Source organism: Limanda limanda, chromosome 4, assembly GCF_963576545.1.
Source record: "Limanda limanda chromosome 4, fLimLim1.1, whole genome shotgun sequence".
Lineage (NCBI taxonomy): Eukaryota > Metazoa > Chordata > Actinopteri > Pleuronectiformes > Pleuronectidae > Limanda > Limanda limanda.
In genome coordinates, this window is record NC_083639.1 from 18,035,813 (window position 1) to 18,057,330 (window position 21,518).

General features: G+C 41.5%; 2 protein-coding genes across 2 annotated transcripts; both read left to right on the top strand.

The window, feature by feature from the left end:
• Positions 1 to 5,671: 5,671 nt before the first annotated feature.
• Positions 5,672 to 11,436, top strand: ccdc120b (coiled-coil domain containing 120b). Its single transcript, XM_061070613.1, has 9 exons — positions 5,672 to 5,720; positions 6,529 to 6,659; positions 7,376 to 7,477; positions 7,573 to 7,693; positions 7,854 to 7,913; positions 8,527 to 8,680; positions 8,816 to 8,917; positions 9,229 to 10,266; positions 11,340 to 11,436. The coding sequence occupies exons 1-9, from the start codon at positions 5,672 to 5,674 to the stop codon at positions 11,434 to 11,436; spliced, it is 1,854 nt and encodes a 617-aa protein (XP_060926596.1).
• A 4,416-nt stretch (positions 11,437 to 15,852) lies between these two features.
• Positions 15,853 to 21,276, top strand: LOC133000396 (SRSF protein kinase 3-like). The gene is made up of 14 exons (XM_061070327.1): positions 15,853 to 16,084; positions 16,166 to 16,274; positions 16,388 to 16,475; positions 16,777 to 16,864; positions 17,118 to 17,224; positions 17,797 to 17,962; positions 18,107 to 18,132; positions 18,254 to 18,310; positions 19,499 to 19,865; positions 19,985 to 20,085; positions 20,356 to 20,463; positions 20,583 to 20,652; positions 20,735 to 20,827; positions 21,092 to 21,276. The coding sequence occupies exons 1-14, from the start codon at positions 15,853 to 15,855 to the stop codon at positions 21,274 to 21,276; spliced, it is 1,797 nt and encodes a 598-aa protein (XP_060926310.1).
• The last annotated feature ends 242 nt before the right edge of the window (positions 21,277 to 21,518 follow it).

Here is a 21,518-nt window from a genome sequence, read left to right on the forward strand (position 1 = left end):
TCATCTTGATCAGGGGGATTTTGACACATGTTGGTGTTTGTTTTCACTCCCTCTCTCTCTCTCTGTCTGCTGTTGTCTTTAAATTGGCAGCATGACACTACTCTGGTCTGTGAAGAGCTCCCTGTGGTTTTCATAGTGCTTTCGGTGTTGAGATTCAGTCAAACACTATAAAATTGGACCATGATCTAGATTGGTTCAAACACAAGGGTATTCATTTTTTCCCACTTAGTTACATCAAGGTGACACCACTCCTTTTATGACGCCCTTAAGACATGGACTGACATGATTTGAGCATCTGCTTCAGTAGTAGCTGACTTAAATAAAAAAAAAGTATGGTCAGGGTGTGTGTCACACTCTCTCCTCTAGGTCCAGACCTCCTACCTGGACATTTGGACATGGATTTAAAATGAAAATATGCTTTCGACTCAATCTAATGTGTCCTGGGGTTCGTTGTGGGAGCTCCGGGAATCAAGTCCCTGACTCTGTGATGAGTTAAAAATACACCATGAGAGCAGTAGTGACATGGATAAGGGAGAGCACTCACACACATTTCCTCCGCTAGAGAGAACTTGAAGGGCACAAAAGAATCAGATTAGGCTGTAACACATGTATAATAATAACTGTAACTGCCTGGCTGTGGCTGCACATCAGAAGCAGCTCTGAACTCGCCCCAAAACCAACAAAGCGGATTACAGGCACAGTGGAACATGAAAACGAATCTGGAATACATAGAGAAATCCCTCCAGGTGTTACGGAGCAAAGGGAAAATGTAAAGGAATAATCCCTTCAGACGTTAGAGCTGCATTCCTTTCTTTATTACTCCCCCCCACCTCAGCTTAGCCGAATCCAGGTGGATAGCAATCACCGGGATTGCTTTGTTTCACCCCTGATACTTGTGTCAAATGGGCAAAGGTGAGCGTCAAGGCCAGGGAGGGGAGAGCCGCACGATTGGCCTGTCCGAGCTTAAGCTGACCTGCTTTGTGCCGATAAGCGTGTTATAAATCAGTATTTCATGGATATAGAGGGTACATGAAGAGACCACATTAAAGTGGGGGTGGGGAGTGGGGTCACCTGACCTTCTATAAGCCCTCCACAGTTATTTGGTCAGGGTTGGTCAGATGGAGGTGGTTCAGTGGAAAATCCTCTTCATGGAATCATCTGTAACTGATGCTGACTGATCTCTTTTTCAGTTGGGACCTCCTTTTTTCCCCTTTGGAGTGAAAACATTTGGGTGTTGACGTTTCTATTTCTGATCCTCACCACATCTTACAGTGTGTGTGTGTGTGTGTGTGTAACATCCTTATAGTTTGATGCTGAACGGCAATAAGAACCTGCAGATAAAGGTCACATCACTGTTCTCTTACAAAGGCACAAAGCAAAGGGCCAGAGTTCAGATGCATCAGGAAATACCACCGGAAAGCGTCATCATGAAATGTCGGTGAAGGAATTGTGACGGCCAAAGTTGCAACATGTGATATGAAATATTAAAGAACCCCAGTCTGTCTCACTAGTGGCCTAGTTGTGGCTCGTACCAGGGCCTTTCACTCTCGTCCAACGGGAGCTTTGTCGTGTTCACCCTGCTCTGGTTACCATGTGTAAGTTTACAACAGCAGCTGTGTCAACGACAACAGTCAACATGAGGGCTGCCGGCCTCACCTGTCTGTGCTGGGTTGATATTTCAGCTGCTCTCTAACATCTCAGCTGCTCTGTTCCGCCTGTCGAAGGAGACTCAACAAATTGTGCATCCATTGTCAATATCAGCGGAACTGAAGCTTGTGCCTCAGGCTTTACTGTAACATATTAAGGCGCACTCAGTTTAAAGTCATGTATTTTATTTTATCGAATCAGTTCTATAAACCCAATAGACAACAGCAGCCTGTTCCTGTGACTCGTGGGCCAGAGAGAAGCCGACAGCTCAAGAGAGTGAATCTCCTTTAAGAGCTACAAGCCTGCCTGTTTATCGTGGGGCGAGAAAACTGTTGCCTGTAGCAGTTTAGCTTCCCCATGAATGTTGTGATCTAATATGTATGACTTTGAAGCTGCTGTGGGAGAAGTGTGTTTCCTTGTTGTGGACACGGTTTGGACCTATACCTTACAGGCCTCAGTGTTTAGCCTGCCGGACTTGAATATTAAACCCCTCGCTGATTTGCATTCTGGGATGCATGCTGCACAGGGGCAGCTCACTCTCATCGCAAAGCTCATGTTTTAATCAGCACGCCTCCCTCAGTAGTATCTCTACCCCCATCCAGAGCCGGTGCCTCATCCCCTCCACACATGCTATGTCAACATGTGTTTGATGATTGTGGTGCGCTCATATTTCGTCTTCACATCTCCTCTGATCCTGCCTCTTATGCCGTTCTTTGTGACTGTTTATCCGGGTCTTCTCGGTCCTAGCCGTCTCTCCCGCAGCCTTCTCTCTGGAATGCGATGCGTTGTTATACCTGTACCTCGGCGCACATCTGCACACCAGATGTTAAAGAAGTTATCGCTTGACTTCAATCAGCCAGACCACCGATCATATCAGGTGTGTTATTTGTTAGGCTCAGGGGTTGGAGGGCGCCCTGTTGCAGCTGCCTGATTCTCATTCTTCCTCTAGCCCTTGTCATTCATGAAAGCAGTGCTTGAGGTTGTGTTAGTGTGGGAGAGCTTCTTTTTTTTTGTTATTGATATATTTGGGTTGTTTCTCTTACTACTGCGATGTTTTTATTCTGCCCTTTACCGAAATAAAAACATCTTGTTAGATTATGGCTGACATGGAGATGTCCTTCTCGTTGTCTTTGTTTTTCTTCATCTTTTTTTTTACAGTTGGAACCATTTCTGTTTGAGCCATTTTTGTTATTGCTCTGATAAGTGTTATTGCTAACTACATTGCTGATATTCCTAAATTCCGATATATTGGCCTCTGGGGGCAATGGCCAATATTTTGGGGCTTCGGTGTAGAGAGCGCATCTAGGTCAAGACTCTTCTGTTCACCATACACTCTTTACAGTCTCATGAGTCTATACAATTCTTCACAAATCACAAATAGCGACACTTTTTTAATAAGCATTTAAGGCCCAGATGGCATGTTGGATAATTTTCTATGTGGCTGTCTGCATATGAATGCAGATCAATATAAGGGCTAATGCTCTTCGGTCAATGTATTCCACCTCTTAGACCCTTCACACTGACTGTTTACCTGCAGGCAACCAAATTCTGCTCAAATGTGTTTGCTCAAACTAGAAAAAGAAACCAGATGGCTTGTAGCCCCAAAACCTTATATATAATAAAGTGCAGCTCACACTGTCTGTGTGATCGAACCGCTAGTAAATCATTGTACTTGGCAGAAATAGAATCAAGGTTCAGGAAGTGTTAATGTGATAATGTTGCTGCTCCTTGGAGAGCAGTGTGTCAACTCTGTGATACAAGAAATCTGACATGTTGCATTTAGACGCCACAGGTGTCTGTTGCTGCGTACAAAGGTAACAAGAAGAGACTTCGTTGATTAACACCTTCTAAAATAGGTTTCCATGCTATGTCTTCCTGTTAACGTTTGCTAATATGAGCACCATTTCTCTACAGGTCAAAACCACAGAGTGTATTGAAGTGAACAAAATCGACCAATTTCATTATTCATTTAGAAGAGGAAGAATTTATTTACCTTTAAAATACTGTTGTATCAGTTATAGCAGCAAAAGTGAAGCATTTTTCATGACTAAAGGATAAGAGTTGTTAGATTTAAAATGAGATAAAGGACATGTTCACTAAGTGAAAAGGATCATACCAAGTTTCTATGCAAATGTTTCTGTAACTGGACAAAGCTGTTCTTAAGAGGCATGGCAGCCTTTTGGCTTCTGTATTGAGCTTTAGTGACGGTCCAGTAGAAGACCAAATGTCTCTGTCTGTCTTCTTTACTGCTTATCTCGGGGGGTTTATCACCCCTCTGCTCAAGAGAGCTCAGACATGACACTGCATGTTCACTCCCTGGAGAAAAGTCCTTCTCAGTACACTAGATTAAGTTGAAATCGGATAATCATGGACTCAGTTTTGTATAACAAGATTGATGTGATGAGCTTTTGTCTGAGGGCAGTCATAAGTCTGCCATTTGTTTGTGTGAAAGGCTCTCACTTGTAGGTCAGTGGGAGGTCAAGCATGCTGGAGGTTTTCACACGTACAGGAGCAAACAGTAGCTTCTGGTTCAGTTCCAGGACAGGGGCCAACGCAAACTCCATGGAAGTATTTCAAGTATGTCCTCGCACAAAGTGAGCCTCATTCTTTATGATGTTTGACGGAGGAAAACAGAACACTGTGTCTTACTCACCCCAAAAAAGCAGAAAGCTGGTCAGTCGTGAGTGGAGCTCTGAGACAGCTGCTGAGACTAACGGGACAGATAAACGTTTTTTAAGTCTTTGGATGGTAATTTTGATTCAGCCCCTGAGGCCTTCCGTCTAGATTAGTTGAACAGAGTCATTTTATGATTTACTCGACTGGCAAAGAGACAGCAAGATGCTTGTTTATGGCAGCGATTTTTGAGCAGCGTTGAGTGAGAGGCTTTTGGCAGAAAAACGCTATCTCTATTTTTAGATGTCGATTCTCTATTGGGTATCATGGAAGAGGCTTTGTTTGTAGTGACTCTCCATTATGTGGGGAAAAGTGCATATAAATCAGTGCTTAAATTCAGTTCTCATCAACAGTTAGTCTTTCTCCCTTCTCTTTTAGCTGACATGAACAGATATGTAACTATAACATATAGAAATGTACCAACACTATAAAATACCTTTCATGTAAACCTTGATGTTTACGACACCAGCAAACCGGAAACTCCCTTGAAAGTTCCGCTTATATATTGCCTCTGTTATTTATTCCATCAATGTGTGTCTGGCTCTGCGCCTCTGGCTCCCTCTGTTTTTGGAGTCGTAACTGAGCTATTGAGACATTAAATGCACACAGTTTAGCTTTCTCCCTCTCCGTATCTCTCCATATATTTTTATAGTTACTTATCCTCTTATGTCTCACTCGACATTCTCTGTGCAAATTAATTGGTTTGCCAAGGTAATTTTAGGTTACTGCTTTTTCTGTCTTTACAATACTTTTTGTTGGGTTTCGTTATGTACTGTGCCGTATTTACCGTGCTGCATGTCCTCCCTCCTGACTCCCCTGCTGATCTGCAGTCACTTTACACGTTAACATTAAACACCATCACCAATCGGAAGTTAAGGACATGTGCATGACTTGAAGTTTACTTTGTGTTTGTTTGAGTCGAGTTTATGAGACACCTATTAAAACACCTTGTAAACAAGTCCAAAATCTTGCGCACACGCAGTTCACACACAACTCGAGGTTAAAATGAACGTAACAAACCAGATTCATGTCACACTATTATTAAGCTGATCTCTATTTCTGTCTCTAGATTCCTGAGCTGAGCTGCACTGGATCCCCCCGATGCTACCTGGCGTAATCAGATCTAGGAGACCCCCATGTTTATCTACTATTGACTTCTTGGAAATGCAACTACTGACTCTCCACCTAAAGTCAACACATGGCTGAAACTGCAAGGTTAGAGAGTACACAGCACTTAACACTGGCTATATATATATATTTTGATGATGCATCTCAGCTGCAGTTAAAACTTAATTTCCTTCTCATCAGGTGAAGGTGTGGTTGGGAGCGTGAGTCCTCAGAATTACATCACATGGAGGTCAAAGGACATCGGATCACATCGATGGGTTTAGGGGCTCCTGGTGAGTGAAAAGAAGCGCACCTTCGTGTCTGGACAAGCCTGAAGCGGTCTGGCCAACCTCTAAGATTGTGTTTTTTCTGACAGTTCAACAGAAGGAACGTGTTTTCCTCAAGGGAAAAGCCAGCTGAAAAAACAGCTGTTATGTGTGAAGGCCCTTTGTTCACACACTGTCACCACAGCTGTCGGATAATCTTATCAGAGCACTGAATTACTGTGAACAGACACCGTACTGTTTGAAACAGGCATACTTAGACTGTTTTAGTCAGTAAAGTTTCTTAGTTTGCTTCCTTGAAGTCTCAGTTCCAGCCAATAGGACCAAAATATTTAGTATCTAGTTGTTAAAGGACATGCCTGGTATTTTTCTACAAATTCCTCATGGACAACAAATCCCATGAGAAGACAAAAAAAGTGTTGGTCCATCTCTCAAAGTGCTCCCTACTCTGCCAGTGGTTCTGAGTGAAGAAGTGAATCCTTGAAGATGGGTCAAATATAACAATACATTTTAACTTAGAAATAAAGCCTAAAAACACCTGTACAATGTGCTTCTAGTGGACTTTTCCAAAACAGAATTTGTGAAGTTGTTGAGCAGCAGGACTGTGTGTGTCAGACTAACTCGAAATAATCTACAGTTTATTGTTCAAGGTAAAGAAGGAACATGTCCCTCACTGCAGTTGTTGGGCTCCTTGATGTGTTTTTAGTATGTTATCTGACAACAGACATGGGATGTGTAGACAATAAATAATAGAGAATATTTCCGCCCACATCCCGTGCTACCTCTAATTCTTTCTGGTGCGTTCTGTGATGTGTAGATGTTCAAGGCAGCCAGGACAACAAGCTGCAGGCTGAGAGGATCTCAGCTCTGCAAGAGAGAAAACAGGCTCTGGAGGCTCTGCTCAACTCCAGAGTGGGAGAGCTCAAGCATGTCTGTCTGCAGGAAGCAGTAAGTAGCTTTATCTTCATGAACGATTCATACGTGGTGCAGATACAATGTTCTTTCTCTGTAAAACTTTTTTTTGTTCATTTGTGTTTTAGTGAAGATTGATTGTATTAAAGTTGGTTATAGCGTATTTTATTTTAGTCACAACTTGCTGAGAATCTGTGAGGTTTTGCTTCTCACCTAAAATGAAACACACATTTATAATTACTTGACAGCTCCAGAGAACTTGTCACAGCATGTTAATGAAGCCACAGCAGCGTCACAGCTTTTTAACACATCCCTGTGCTTTCAGATTGATGTACTGTACACCACTCTCTCTTTGTGTGTTTTATTCTTTATTCACAATCTGTTCTTATACCAAGATTTGCAATCACCATGCAGAAGTATTCATTTATGAAGATGATAGAGACATAAACAGTAGCTCGTGTGCACAGGAACTTCGTCTACCAGCAATTTTCCAGATCAACACCCTTGTAGATAAAAGAGTGTAAAGCTGTGCACACAATTATCACATTGTCAGTGTATCTAATGTTGAAACTCTAATCATCTGCAGGTGTTAATCTGTTTTTACTTTTTATTATCATAGCAATAGTTATAATAAAGACTTCAATGCATGTGTCTATTTAAAGGCCTTTAATGAACCTTCCGGTAATCTGTGAAGTTAGTTTTTATGTAAAACCTCTGAGCTCACACAGAAGGATAATGAATGTCCTCTATAGGAGCTGACTGGAAAGTTGCCATGTACTTTCCCCCTGGAGACTGGAGAGAAACCCCCGCTGGTGCAGCGCAGAGCTGGCCCGGGGCCCAACACCAAGGCAGAGGTAAGTCAACATCTTGAATATCAATTGTGTTTAGGCAGCAGCTGTACTGTTGTGTATACTTGTGGTCTAACACGGTTGGCTGTCCCTGGCTGCAGGATGAGGCGGCCCAAAGAAAGCAGATGAAAGCCATCTTCACTGGTGCTCTGTACAGACACTCGGAATCAGACAGAAATGTCCCAAATAGCAAGAGGACAGTTCATCGAGGGTGTCACACAGGTATAATTGCACGGCAACACTTAGAATGAACATATCAGGGATAAGTGAATACAAACCAATCCACATTGTTGTTAACACAATGACCTTTGCACTTAAGCTCAGCAAAGGTATCAATTATCCTGCGGCATTGTCTTTGACCTGAATGGTTATTGTCTTTCAGAGGACACAGTGATGTCAGAGAGTACAAGCTCCATGTCAGATTCAACATCCCATGACAATGGTGAGTCATTTTACACCTAAATTAGTGGGTATAAAGTTGACTCCTTTCCAATTGTCAGTGATTAGTTTATCTTTTTTTTTATTAGTTTATTAGTTTATCTTTCTGCTTTTTCCCCTTGTGTCATATTCAATGTCGCAAACACACCCAAAACGGAGTTTCTTACCATGCTGTTTACCTGGGTGTCTCACTTTCATCTCTACCGATCAGAGCCGCAGCCGATGATAACCAGCGTCTACTGCACATTTTGCTCCTGTGTCTCTTGACCAATTAGTGAAAGTTGATTGAATCCATTCCCATTGTAGACCAAAGCATGATGTTAACAGTTGCTTGTGGGTCTTTTGACCAGTGGAAAAAGGACCCCTGGTGAATACTCCAAAAACGTGTCAGTTTTATTCGTGTCACACTCAAAATAAAAACATGCTTAGTAGGTGTGAAGCTAATTTTCACTTCTCTTGTTCAAACACCAAATTAGACTAAGCAGTCACATTTCAGTTTCAAACCCAAAATAGCACACTTGGCTTCTTGTGGTTTTAATGAGGACGATACTTTTTTTTCCCCCTTTCAATCGGGCTTCATTACAATAATATCTGTTTGGTTTTCTTCTCCCCAAAAGAGTCTTCTCCCAGCGTGGCCACTGACCAGCGCTCTCTGTCTCAGCCCCGGCTCACTGTGGGCAGCCCTGACCACCGCATCAGCAGGAAACTGTCTCCAGTCGAGATTTACTATGAGATGAGGACACGTCGCAACTCTGTCACAAGCTCTGTCAGGTACCGGAAGTGACCCTGTGCTACAGGCTGTGCAGTTTGATCTGTTTGTACATTTTCTTGTGCACACATGGTTGTTTTTATATATGTGTGATGAATAATGAACGCATCAATGTCCTCTTGTGTCGCTCTTCACAGCCCAACTCACTCTTTACCGAGAAGTGCATCTAACGTTGAAGGGAGAAGTGTTCCAGCGACTCCTCTTTTGGGGCGAACTGCTCCAATCAGTGTTCATGTCAGGTAATGTGTGTTACGAGGCTGCTTTAGTCTGAGGCAGCACAACTACAGCTCCCTCCCACTGTGATAACTGTGCGTTGGAAAATGCTTATTGACTTTGTTTAATGCTGACACATAGTCAGGGTTGTAACAATAATTAGTGGCATATGTTACTATACCATCAAGGGCTAGAGCTCATTAAATCGTGCCCATTAAGTCCTGTGAATTGCAGTTACATAGTTTTGCTTTAACATTGCTTTCAATCTCTCTTTATCCATAGTTCTCAGAGTCTTATATCAATATAAACTCTTGTTGTACTCACATTTCTACCGTAGGTCGGATGCGTCAGGGGGTAATGGTTTGAAGCAGTGGTCTGGCAGCCTGGATGTGCCATACATGATTCCTCTGGCACAGGAAGGCTCTTCTTCTGACCGCCGAAGCTGCCCGTACAGCTCCCGGGCCAGGCGCAGTAACAGCTCCGAGGCCCTGTTGGACAGGTCCAGCCTCCCTGATGACCCAGCACCCAGAAACGGCATGCCCCCCAGAGGAGGGCCTTACAAGAGCTCAGAGACACTGACTGATGGCAAGCTGCGACAGATTCACTTAGGCAGCCCTGAGAGACATGTGGACGGCTCTGTGGATCAGGCCAAAATGCGTCTCTCCATGGGCGGCAGAGGGGCAGGGGGAGGCTACAATGAGCTACTCATGGACTATATCTGGGGGAAACAGCAACAGTTGCAAGTGCAGCACCAGTTGTACCAGTCCACAGGCAGGATCTGGCAGGACATACCCTCTCCTCGTTCCTCCACAGCAGTGGTTCCTCCCCATGCCAATGGTTTTTCTCATTCCCAGGTGCATCTCCCCAGCGCTGCACCTCCTTACAGCCCCATGGTCCTCAGAGGGTCACAAGCCGAGCTGCGCAGGGTCAAAGTCACCAGAACAAAATCCTGTGGACCTTTTATTCCTTTGCAGCAACATTCCCAGGATGGAATACTATTGTCAGCCTATGAGTCTCCCCTTCCTGCCTCAGGCACCACCACATCCTCCATCCCCAACCTGCACCCTTACCAGACTGAGCTGTCTGGCCCCTCCTTCAGTCGCAGGGCCCCACAGTTCTCTCTCCCGACACCAGAAGACTCAAATAGAAGCCTGCATAAAGCCCTGGCTCTGGAAGGCCTGAGGGACTGGTACCTGAGGAACGCTCTTGGTTATCCCCCAGCTGCCTCAAAGGGTCACGAGACGGGTATCTCTCGCCTCTCACACCCCCACCCGCTGGTGCACCAGGCTCAGTCGGTTCAAGGTGAAGCAGCCAACCTCAACAGGCCTCAGATGCCCCAGTCAGCCAGCTTCCACGGTATCCCAATGCACGGAAGGTCAGTACCTTTTCTTTCATTAGTCTGTGTGCTGCGTCTCTAAAACCTATATGTTTGTTGATGGCAATAATCTGTCTTGTGGTGTAGGAATGAGATGGAACTTTTTCTTTCATTATTGTGCAATGTTTGCCATTTGACAAGTACATTACAAAGCAGAAGAAATGTACTATCCCTTAAAGAGATGAGCTTTTAGTTTTTTTTTCAGTAGAGACGGAAGATATGGCCAAAAATGTTATCAAGATAATATGTTGATATCGATAATTATAACAATAAATGCCACATTAATTTGAAGAGTGATGTTTGCTTCTCAGTGAAGGTTGTGGTTCTAAACTTGTCTTTATGAGCTTGCATAGGCATTATATCAACATATATTGAACCTTTGTTTTTTTGGTATTGATGAAAATGATATTGCAATTATTATTGATAGCTCTGGTTTTGAGATACCTGTTGTAGATCACTTTTAAGGGCTATGTAAAAACTTTAACTAAAAATACTAACATGCATGTTTGGGAACACATTCACCCAATCTTTTTGTATCGCTGACATTGAATCGTGTTTCTCTGTTAGTAAGAGTATTCAAGCAGAGGACGGTGCCATTACTCTTATCCCGTCCCCAACCAAGCCATCCATCATTCCGACTTTAATAATGGTTAGGTTTTATTTTTGTTTGCATTTGCCTATTTTTATTTTGCATGATCAGCATTATCTCCTACCGCTAGCTGGCTCATACCAACGTCATGACTTTGGGATTGTTTTCAGATCAGACAACCTCAGATACTACTCAAAGTCCTCCATAAATTGTTTAAAGTGACCCATAAGGAATAGTCACGTCTACACATGTAAATGTGATTATGCATTAATGTCCCCTTAATTGTCAAGGATTTCTACTTTCTTCCTTAATTCCAAAGACATTTTACACATTTACAAGCGAGCCCTTCTCTGAGCTGAGTCATATTCTGACCATGATTCATGATTTTTATTTCATGAAGATATTCTCTCACTGTGTTTTTACGCTTCACTGCTTGCCTCTCGTCAGTAGAGTGTTGTATTGATTTGTCTTGCCTCCCCAACAGGTCGATGGAGTTTTCTCTCTATCAGGAGACTCCTCAACAACAGATGCAAGAGGCGACCCCAAAGGAACCCAGTGCAGACCCAGGCACCCTAGTCTGACGCAGCAGAACACACAGACACACGGACACACGGACACACGGACACACACACACACACACACACACACAAACACACAAAGTACAGTATATCATGAGCAAGAACACTGTAGCCTCACACTCACTTACACAGACAAATTGATACAATGTGACCTCAATTGCAAAGCAAAACATGGCGACCTCAGCAGAAAGAGACTGTAGTAAATGACAAACTGTAGCTGTGCAGTGTGAAAAAGCCTTGGCAAGTTCCCCGTCTTACAACTGATTCCACCAGTATGAAATTAAACCCAGTGTTCTCATGCAGATGTACGCTGGTGTAACAGATTATCTACCAACAATACGGTTATGCTGTTCTATATATATCAACATTTCTGGTCCAACACAAGCAGTGAATCCTTCCTTATAAACCCTGAAAAGTCTCCTGAGATATACTTTTTTACAGAATATATACAGTCTAAATCACTATTTTGTATCTTCTGAGATATAAAGAACAGTTATATTAAAGAGGTAATTTATTTCTCATTAATCGTGTGATGTATAAAGATGTTACATGAGCTCACGTCATCTGCAAAACTATTAATACATGCCGATGAATGTTTGTTTGTAAACCATACAAAACGCAAAAAACATACTTCAGTCCTCATCTGCTGTTACTTTCACAGCCATTTGTATTTTTCATGTTTGATAAATGAAACGGGCCATGAACTATAGCATAAGTGATGTAGCAGGACGGGAGTGCCTAAAAAGTTTTAATATCAAAACTAAACCATGGTTAGAGAACTTTAAAGTGCTTTCTAATAATCTGAAATGCTAGCATTAAGCCTCTGTGATCTCAATGTGAGAGCAGTTCACGATGTCAGAGTGGGGGTGTTTGGAATGATGTCATATATTGTGATTTTTCTGTTTTTGTTTTCAAGATTCAGCTCGATGCTGGCTGATAAATGAAGCTTTCTCTGTGCTGACCTTCCAACGAAAAAGAAAAATTTGACCAATTTCAGGAAAAACCTGAGGGCTGTAATGATACCTACTGTACGGCAGTAGCACATGACTGTATGACGATAATTACTCATATCAAATTATATTTTTCTGCATTTACTTGTGGAGGATTTGAGCGTCATACAGAGCACTTTATGAACATCTTAAGCCTTAATTCCTTATGAAATTGTCCCCATGAGAGATGACTGGCAGTAGGAAGGTGAAGACAGGGTTAATAAAGGGGCTCGTGAGTTTTGTCAGCGTCTGCTGAAGGTCTATTGGAGTGTTAGTCTGTATATAGCGTGGATTGTGCTGATGAGTCTCAAGCTGATATTTTACTCCCATACTAACATTGTAATTTTCAAACTAACCTACAAAATACATATTTAATCACAATAACCTCCCCCTGTCCTTCCACCCCCAAGTGAGCACTATTTAATTGGTAGTATAAAAGTGAGGTTGATGGTGTGGAGAGAATAGAACTGCTGCAGTATTGAATGACGGTGTGAGCAGGTCTCATACCAGTACATTTGTTTATGAGAGTTCATGCTTGCTGACTTTTGTATTTGTAATGATTTTGACTCATTTCATGTTTGTTTTTTGTGCTGTTTCCCAAAAAAAAATTAACTATACCAATTAAAAAAAATCTGAGTAGTAGTCCTAAGGTCTTGGTAGCCTCATTGTAAAATTGAGAGAAATTGGTTCAAGAAACAAAATCTTGAAGGAAATACTTATCTTGATGTAAACAGAACGTACACATTAAGTTGTTTTTTTTTCACGTTTAATGTACTTGATCATTGGACATTTAGGGCCCATTTGAATGTAGTCCTTAAAGTGTATCATGTGTGATGTTTTCTACTGTTGCATTCACTGTAGCACAGCACAGAATGTGACCTGGTTTCTTCTGCTGCCCGATGTGTTCACATCCTCTCATTATCCAGATTCATAGAGCTTCTTCCAGCTGGTGAAAACCTGAAATCAAAGACCAAACTGCTGTGCACTGGGGGTCGTAGATGTATTTTTCATATAATGTACTCTGTAAGTTTAAAATAAATTATATAAATTTAGCTCTGAAGCAAATTTATTCAAACTATACTATATTTAATAACATATAACATTTTGTAGCTATCTACTGTAGCTCTTCCTCATCAGTGCGGGAATCTGTAATCTGTGTTTCAAACCATTTCATCAGCAGTGTGACGTGTCAATATTTGATTATTCAGATTTTTTTTTTAAAGAAACTTAAGTGCAGCTGTTTACTTTTTCACTCCTCTTTATAACTAGGCCTATGGAATATGACTAAATGGGTCTGTCCTATACTGTATGTATGAGATTGTGCATTCATTCTACTTAATAAAGTGTCATGTCGAAATCAACTCTTGTTTGTTTATTGTAAGAGAATGTGTGCTTTTAAAAAAAGTAAGGTCCTTACAGTACCCCTTAAATTAAAACTGTTAACTTTATTTATAATTTAAAAGACACTTTAGATAATATAAAATCAGTTTTAAAAATAAAATTATAAAGTTAATTATAAGAGAAGTTAAATAATAAAGTGTACAAGGAGTGAATAGATAGATCGATAGATGTACTTTATTGATCCCCATCTGGAAAATGATTGTATTACAACAGCATGTCAAGGTCATTTCACAAAGAGCAAAGAGCAAAGGCTAAATACAGAACAAGTGCCGATATAAATAACAAGTGAAATGAGAATAAAATAAATATGTTTCAAGATGGAAGTAAGTAATGATAATTGGAGTAAGTAATATGGAATATTGCTCATGATGTTGAACAGATGATGAAACAAACTGTAACTGTGTGCCCTTCTGTGTGTGGTATTTATAATATCATTGCCTTAATCCTTTTTAATGTGACCAGTACTCTTACAATATCGTAAGTGACTTGTAAATAAGTTAAGTGCTGTTTAAATGTAGCATATAATCAAAAGTATTCATGTCGTAGCTTTCTGTTGAAGGGTTTTGCAGCATTTTATATTAGAAATGAAAAACACATAATAAAAAAAAACAATACTGCATAGTTTGGAGAATAACCTCCTCACCAGCTCCAGAAGAGAAACATGTTATCAGGAACACAGTTAACTACCAGCAGCAGCAGTCTGCTATTCCTGGAGATGACACACACACACACATACACACACACAAACGCACACACATACACACACACACACACACATAAACACACATGCTTAGAGAGGAGCACGCGTCGTGAGGGACTCTACTCTCCTCGCGCCAGGCTGGTTTTCTATTTATTGAGTTTTCATTCAAAGTGGACACATCACAGAGCGGGTGAGTAGCTGTTGAGTGTTTATTAATATGGTTCACAGTTATTTGTGTTACCGAGTTTTAAGGTGGAGAGACTACAGTGAAGCGTGGAGCAAAGTTTTACTCCGGATAAACTTCCTGTAGAAACCTTCAAAATAATACTGCTCAGTGTGGCTGAGGACAAAATATAGACATTTTACGAAATATATGACATAAAGCATGTTTATATTAGAAGACTTAAGTTGGAAAGCATGTACAAAGTTTTGCTCACACCAAAGAGCTAATAAGTGTCAAAAAAGTGGTCAACCGCTGTTTGAACAACTGGAAGAAACAAAGCTAGTCATAATTAGCTTTATTCAGACTTCCATTTTCCCTTAAGGAGCAAATATTCTTTGCTTTGTTGTTCCACAAATATTTCCCACGTTCCTGAATGTTATTTAACTAAAAATGTGATGAAACAATAGAAAATGTATCAACAGGGACAAACATTTAAATAAACAACGCAACAGCTAAACTGCAGCTACAGTGTTAGCTACTCTATTCCCTTATTGAGCTAATCAAACCTCATGGACTGTCAAGACTTTTATTTTGAAATTCCTGCTAATACTTTCTATTTTTCCATGTCATATGACCTAATCGCTCACAGACATCAGTTCCTCCTTCCTGTTCCACACAAAGTGTACAACCAATCAACAGTGAGCCCACCTTAGTGACTGAGCTGGCTGCTAGACTTTAGTTTCACTCGTCCGTTCACTTTCAAAATAACTTCCAGACATGTAGACGAAAGGGATGTCTAGCCAGATGTCCTTTGAAATTTTGAAACAAGTAATTTATCTGAAATCATGTTTACAACCCTGGTGACCACACTGCAGCAGTGCGGTTTCATGAAGAGCTCGGTTGCAGCTGGGTCAGTGTCAGGAGCTATTTACGTTGACATGCCAATCATCCAGGCTTAAAATACACCTACACATCCACTGGCCCTTTTGAAATGTCATTGCAGTCAACCCAACGCAATCAGCACAAACTAGACAAACAGCAGCTGAATTATTGTGTCAGACCTAACACCCTCTTCCATTTGTAAGTGTCAAAATTCATTTTCGTTGCAGCTTTCTCCCTGAGTCCTGCTGTCACCGGGGCTCAAGCTCATCAGGCTTCTGTTCAACATGTCCTCATCATATGCTGCTGCCATATCATCCCTCCTAACAGCCAGCACTTCTAATCCACCCATCAAACCTAGCCCTCGTCCCTCCCCACGCACAGCAGGGGGTCCTGAACCTTCCCCCCAGCCCCACAAATCCCCTCACCACCCTCCAGCTGTCCAGATACAGCCTCATTCACCGGAGCCTCTGGTGTCGTACGAGGAGCAACAGGAGAATCCTGCAGATTATGGAATAGGTAGGCAGCGCCACAGGGTCAAACACCAACACCCTGCCTGAGATCTCACTTATTTGATGCAGGTGGCACTTTGTGTTGCAGGTGGTTATTACCTCGTTGAGATCGAAGAGATCTTTGTTGACCGCTATCAAGTGGTCAGAAAGTTGGGATGGGGTCACTTCTCTACTGTGTGGTTATGCTGGGATATGGAGTAAGTACAGGTTTTACCTTTCAATTTGCCCTCAATAACGTTATAACACAGTGTTGTTATAATGTAATAATACATCAACATAATAGCTAACTACCATAATTGTTTTCATGCAGGAGAAGGCGTTTTGTGGCTCTGAAGGTGGTGAAGAGTGCTCAAATCTACACAGAGACGGCACTGGATGAGATCAAACTTCTGAAATGTGTCAGTGAGACCACATGGATTTTCTTTCTTTTTTTCTTTTGCAGCAAACAATTAGTGGACATAACGAGAGTGTTATTAATGCATGAGTGTCTGTAGAAAGAGAACCCTAATGATAGCATGTAGGTTTAGACTATTCATATTGACTATATACTTATTATGCAAACACTAACACAACCAACATCTGTGTTTTATTATATCTGCCAGATTATTAAGTAATTTTCTCACATTGTGATTGTCTTTATCATTGTTATATATTGTACTTTTTGTTGATATTGAGACATTTTCAATATGTCATCATTAGGTGAGGGACAGTGACTCCAAAGATCCTAAACGAGAAAGAATCGTGCACCTCATCGATGACTTCAGGATCTCTGGAGCTAACGGTGAGCGTATCCTTTACAAAGAAAAGGCTTACGCCACATAATGTCCCTGTGTCATATTTTAAGAAGCTAATGGTGCAGGTATGCTTTTCTATCAACTTGTTTCACATGTTCCTACAAAAACAGAAAAAAAATCTTTGTATCAAAGCGATGAGACTGAAAATATGTTGATCAGGGTCAGCGTGTTGAAGTCTTCTCCAAGAACACACAAAATTCTGAACCAAGGATACAATATGAAACAAGGTCCTTAGCTGCTCACCAGATGTATGCATGGTTCTGGAGGTTCTTGGCCACCAGCTGCTGAGGTGGATCGTCAAGTCCAACTACACTGGCCTCCCTCTGCCCTGCGTTAAGAGCATCCTCAGACAGGTGCTGTGCAAACCTTGATTCTATCTTAAAAGAGACATATTATGGTCATGTCATGTAATCAGAAAATATCACTCTTATCATATTTTATGTCTCCTTTCGGATAAAGCCTGCTCTAGCTGGCCCACTCCACTGCTTCCAGTGCATGATGGAAATGTCGGACTCCACTCTTACTTTACCCGGCTTCGTTAGAGGCCTTGTCTAGCAGCTAGGTGTGCATTATGACAATGTGAGCCTTCATGAGATCATATGACTTTGTGATAGCCCAGAACTATTGACAGGACAACTGGCAAGGTGTTTCAGGATCTTCAGGAGCTGTGTTTTCTGTGGAGGAGAGGAGCTCCCTTTACTGTGAGCTTTAGGCGTTTTAACTTTGCAGACATCTTTCATATAAAATCCTCTATAATTCACAAGAGGAAAGGGAAAAGCAGGAAAAGCATAATCTGTCTCCGTTAAATCATTCTCCATATCTTTCACCACTGATGGAATCTTTTTGTGAACAGACCAGCTTCTATTTTTACTCCTCCTTCATATGAGGTATAATGACAGTGACGTCATTTCATCCTTTATCCTAGGTTCTGCAGGGTTTAGATTACTTGCACACTAAATGCAAGATTATCCACACAGACATCAAGCCAGAAAACATCCTCCTGAGGGTGGACGAGGCTTATATTCAGCAACTGGCTTCCAACACCAAGCTATGGCAGCTGCCAGTGTCCTCTGCTATCTCTAGCTCCCCAGGTTAGTGATGCTATGTTACACTAAACAGGGCCCTTTTTATTGGTTAAATAATATTTATGTTTAATCTGACACATATTCACATTCTTCATGTATTTTGATAATCTGCGCTTCTTTTCCTCTGTGGTGATTTGTATTCTCTGCCAGTTAACAGAGGCCTCAGGGAAAAGAAGGTGTGTAGCATAAAAATATGAATTTTTCTTTATCATTTAATCATTTTTATGTTTGATGTAGTATGGTTTTATTTTTTACAATCACATTATAATTTGTGGCTTCCTGCTGTGACTTCCTAAGAGTTTGTCCAACTTTTTGGGGAAGCTGACGGGAGTTTTCCACACTCTTGGGGAGTGGGTAAGATAGATGTTGTGTTGGGTATTTGCACTTGAGCTTCTTAACTGCATCTCGACAGCCACTAAACCCTGGAACACACGAGACTACATATCAGACTGTTAAAAAGGCAGAGAACCAGACATTTGTCTGTACAATTCCTTTGGGGCACATAGTAGGAATCAAACACAGTCATTCTGCTGTACTGTTCTTTTTACCATCACACATTGACACTAAAGGGCGAGAGAACATCCCTGAGCAATATTGTACACTTTATTGTACAATATAAAGTGTACAATAAAGTAAACTTTATTTATTTATTGAGTTGGTACTGTGTTTACAGAAAGCAGCTCCTCTGGCTCCTTTCTGCGTTGGAGGCAAAAAAAATATAGAGCAGAAACAAGCAATACTTCATATTCTTACTGTATAGCTATTGTATTCAGTATCTGTATCTATCAAAATTACAGTCCAGAGATAGAGGTACTGAAATAGTCTAATCATAAACCGTGCATGTCTCCATGTTGTCTAAGGCTTGTGTTGAATATGCATGTGAAAACTCATGCTTGCTCTTGTGACATTGTTGTGTCACCAACTGGCTCCTGTAGCTTGGTTGGGTGAACCGGGGGGGTTGTACAGGACACACCCTCATATATACAACCTCCACTGCAGTTTCAATGTAGCCACTTGTTTGCACTTGACTGCTGTACAACGATTAGAAAATATACAAAACTCAGAGTTTTAATTCCATGTAAAGCTCTGTGGCTTAACTACAGAGTTAAAAAAATAGGAAAAGGAGAGTATTCATGGCACTAGCATAAGATTTTAAGGATTCAGTCTGTAGCTTTATAGAAGATAGGTTGTATTTGGAAAAATGAAAGTACCAAGACAGAAGAAACAATGGAGAAACAGCACCAATGCAGATAGTCCTGATGGTTGTGTAGGTGTGTGTGTGTGTGTGTGTGTGTGTGTGTGTGTGTGTGTGTGTGTGTGTGTGTGTGTTTGTGTGTGTGTGTGTGTGTGTAATTATGATATAAAAAAACATTTAAACTTTAGTGCATTGCTTTCTGCTAGAGTGTCTATTTTTCCTACTACCACAGGGGGGTGCCAAACTCAGAGTTTAGAGCTGCATGAACAGGCTTGAAGTTGTTGGGAGGATTCAGTCATTAGTTCATTGTTTTTTAATTCAATGCTTATTTCTTAATATCCCTGCAGTCCAACAAAGTCTCCAGGAGCCCGATCAACCGACTGACGAGGAAAGACAGGAGTCGACGAGGACAGGAGACCAAATCTGACCTCAAACAGAAAGACAAACCTCATGTGACATTTACCGATATCACGTCTCCCTCAAGCACCTACAGCTCCATGTGTCAGTCTAAGCTCTCGGGTCCTAACCTCAGATTAAGGAGGCAGACCCTGCTGCTGGAGGAGGGACTGGACTTGGCTCCGTTCAGCAGCAGAGACTCCATCTGCTCTTGGCCAGACCTCCAAACCGATGCTGCTGTCTCTGGCTCCAGGTCAGCATTATTACATCAGACTGCTGACAAAGAGCCACCTCCACCTTCATCATCCTCCCCCTGTGGTTCGTCTCACAGCATTTGTGTTGTTTTTTTGTCCTACTAAACTGTGATTTGCATGAATATGATGTAGGATGTTAGTCTGCAGATCCTGTTAGGCAATCATTTCTTTAATATGTTACAGGTTTCAGTGACTCTGACACTTTACCTTTGGATCTACTGAAGCCACAGAATGCTGATAAAATCCTCATTAAGATTGCTGACCTGGGCAATGCCTGCTGGGTGGTGAGTTATTCATTTGACAAGAATAATACATTTGAAAAACTATTAAAATAGAGTGCATTCCTTCACCAAGGCCCAACAACCCCCTTTGAGACCAAATTCAGTAGATCTGGATTTTTGTTTGGATTAGCTCCAAGTTACACACACACATAAATACGAATTCCCAAAACGCGATTTAATTTCCATTAGTATCTAGTAATTACCCTCAACAAAAAGGTTGAAAACCGCCAGATACAGGTCATTTAACAAACTCTAATCTCTTTGTTTTGGCAGCACAAACACTTCACTGAGGACATCCAGACGTGTCAGTACCGCTCTGTGGAGGTCTTGATCGGCGCTGACTACGACACACCAGCCGACATCTGGAGCACTGCCTGCATGGTGAGACAAGTACCTGCATAGATTTGTTAAAAATTCTTCCCCGATCTATTATTTCTAAGGTTTTATGTTTATCATTCAATTTATTGATTTGTCATGACCATCCTTTGTGTCTTCTTTAGGCTTTTGAGCTGGTGACTGGGGACTATTTGTTTGACCCTCAATCAGGAGCAACATTCTCCCGAGAGGAAGGTTTGTTTGAGTCACTACATCCCTTTTTGTCCTTTATAAACTAAATATATGAACAATTCAGAATGTGCCTGTGTCCCCTCAGATCACATTGCCCACATCATTGAGCTGCTGGGACCCTTGCCATCCAAGTTTGCCCTCTCAGGGAGAAATTCCAAACAATTCTTCAATCGTAAAGGTAAAGTAAGTTAGTAACTACGTGTTAAAAACTAAGTTACGCGTTATATATAGTGGCAAATCACCTTAAATTAATATTTGAACACAGAATAAAGTATTCTTCATATTGTACTTGATTAAAATTAGCACCTCATAGTTTTATTATCACGGTGGAGCCCTCACACTTGTTCAGTTGTAGAGAATGTTAAATGATAAATAACTTTTGAATTTATTTGAAAAAAAAGTTAAATAATCGAAAGTGACGTCTTCTTTCTACCTTGTCTAGGACAACTTCGACACATCTCAAAGCTCAAGTCATGGAGCTTGTTTGAAATCCTACAAGACAAGTACGAGTGGCCTCAGGAGGAAGCCGTCAACTTCAGCTCTTTCCTCTTGACCATGTTAGAGCTGCTGCCAGAGAAAAGAGCCACCGCTGCCCAGTGTCTGAAACACCCCTGGATCCTCTCCTAGACACAGTGGCCCTGTATTGCACAGAGCCCAGTGGACTAGCTCTCTGTTCAGCAGCAGACTCATATATTGGATGTGACAGCTGTGGGAATAGTCTGGTGCTGGCATCATGCACACAGCTTTCATAAATATTTAGGAAGCTTCACTAACAGCCAGTTTAGTTGCTTGGGCTTTTAGACCTTGCTCGTGCCTGGCATTAACATGCAACGTGGGTGATCCGAACATAATTGGACAATTCAAACGTT

Coding starts and splice junctions, on each gene's coding strand:
- ccdc120b (XM_061070613.1), top strand. CDS start 5,672: ATGGAGGTCAAAGGACATCGGATCACATCGATGGGTTTAGGGGCTCCT. Junction 6,660..7,375: donor ATGTCTGTCTGCAGGAAGCA/GTAAGTAGCTTT, acceptor TGTCCTCTATAG/GAGCTGACTGGAAAGTTGCC. Junction 7,478..7,572: donor GGCCCAACACCAAGGCAGAG/GTAAGTCAACAT, acceptor CCCTGGCTGCAG/GATGAGGCGGCCCAAAGAAA.
- LOC133000396 (XM_061070327.1), top strand. CDS start 15,853: ATGTCCTCATCATATGCTGCTGCCATATCATCCCTCCTAACAGCCAGC. Junction 17,963..18,106: donor TGCTATCTCTAGCTCCCCAG/GTTAGTGATGCT, acceptor ATTCTCTGCCAG/TTAACAGAGGCCTCAGGGAA. Junction 20,653..20,734: donor AACATTCTCCCGAGAGGAAG/GTTTGTTTGAGT, acceptor GTGTCCCCTCAG/ATCACATTGCCCACATCATT.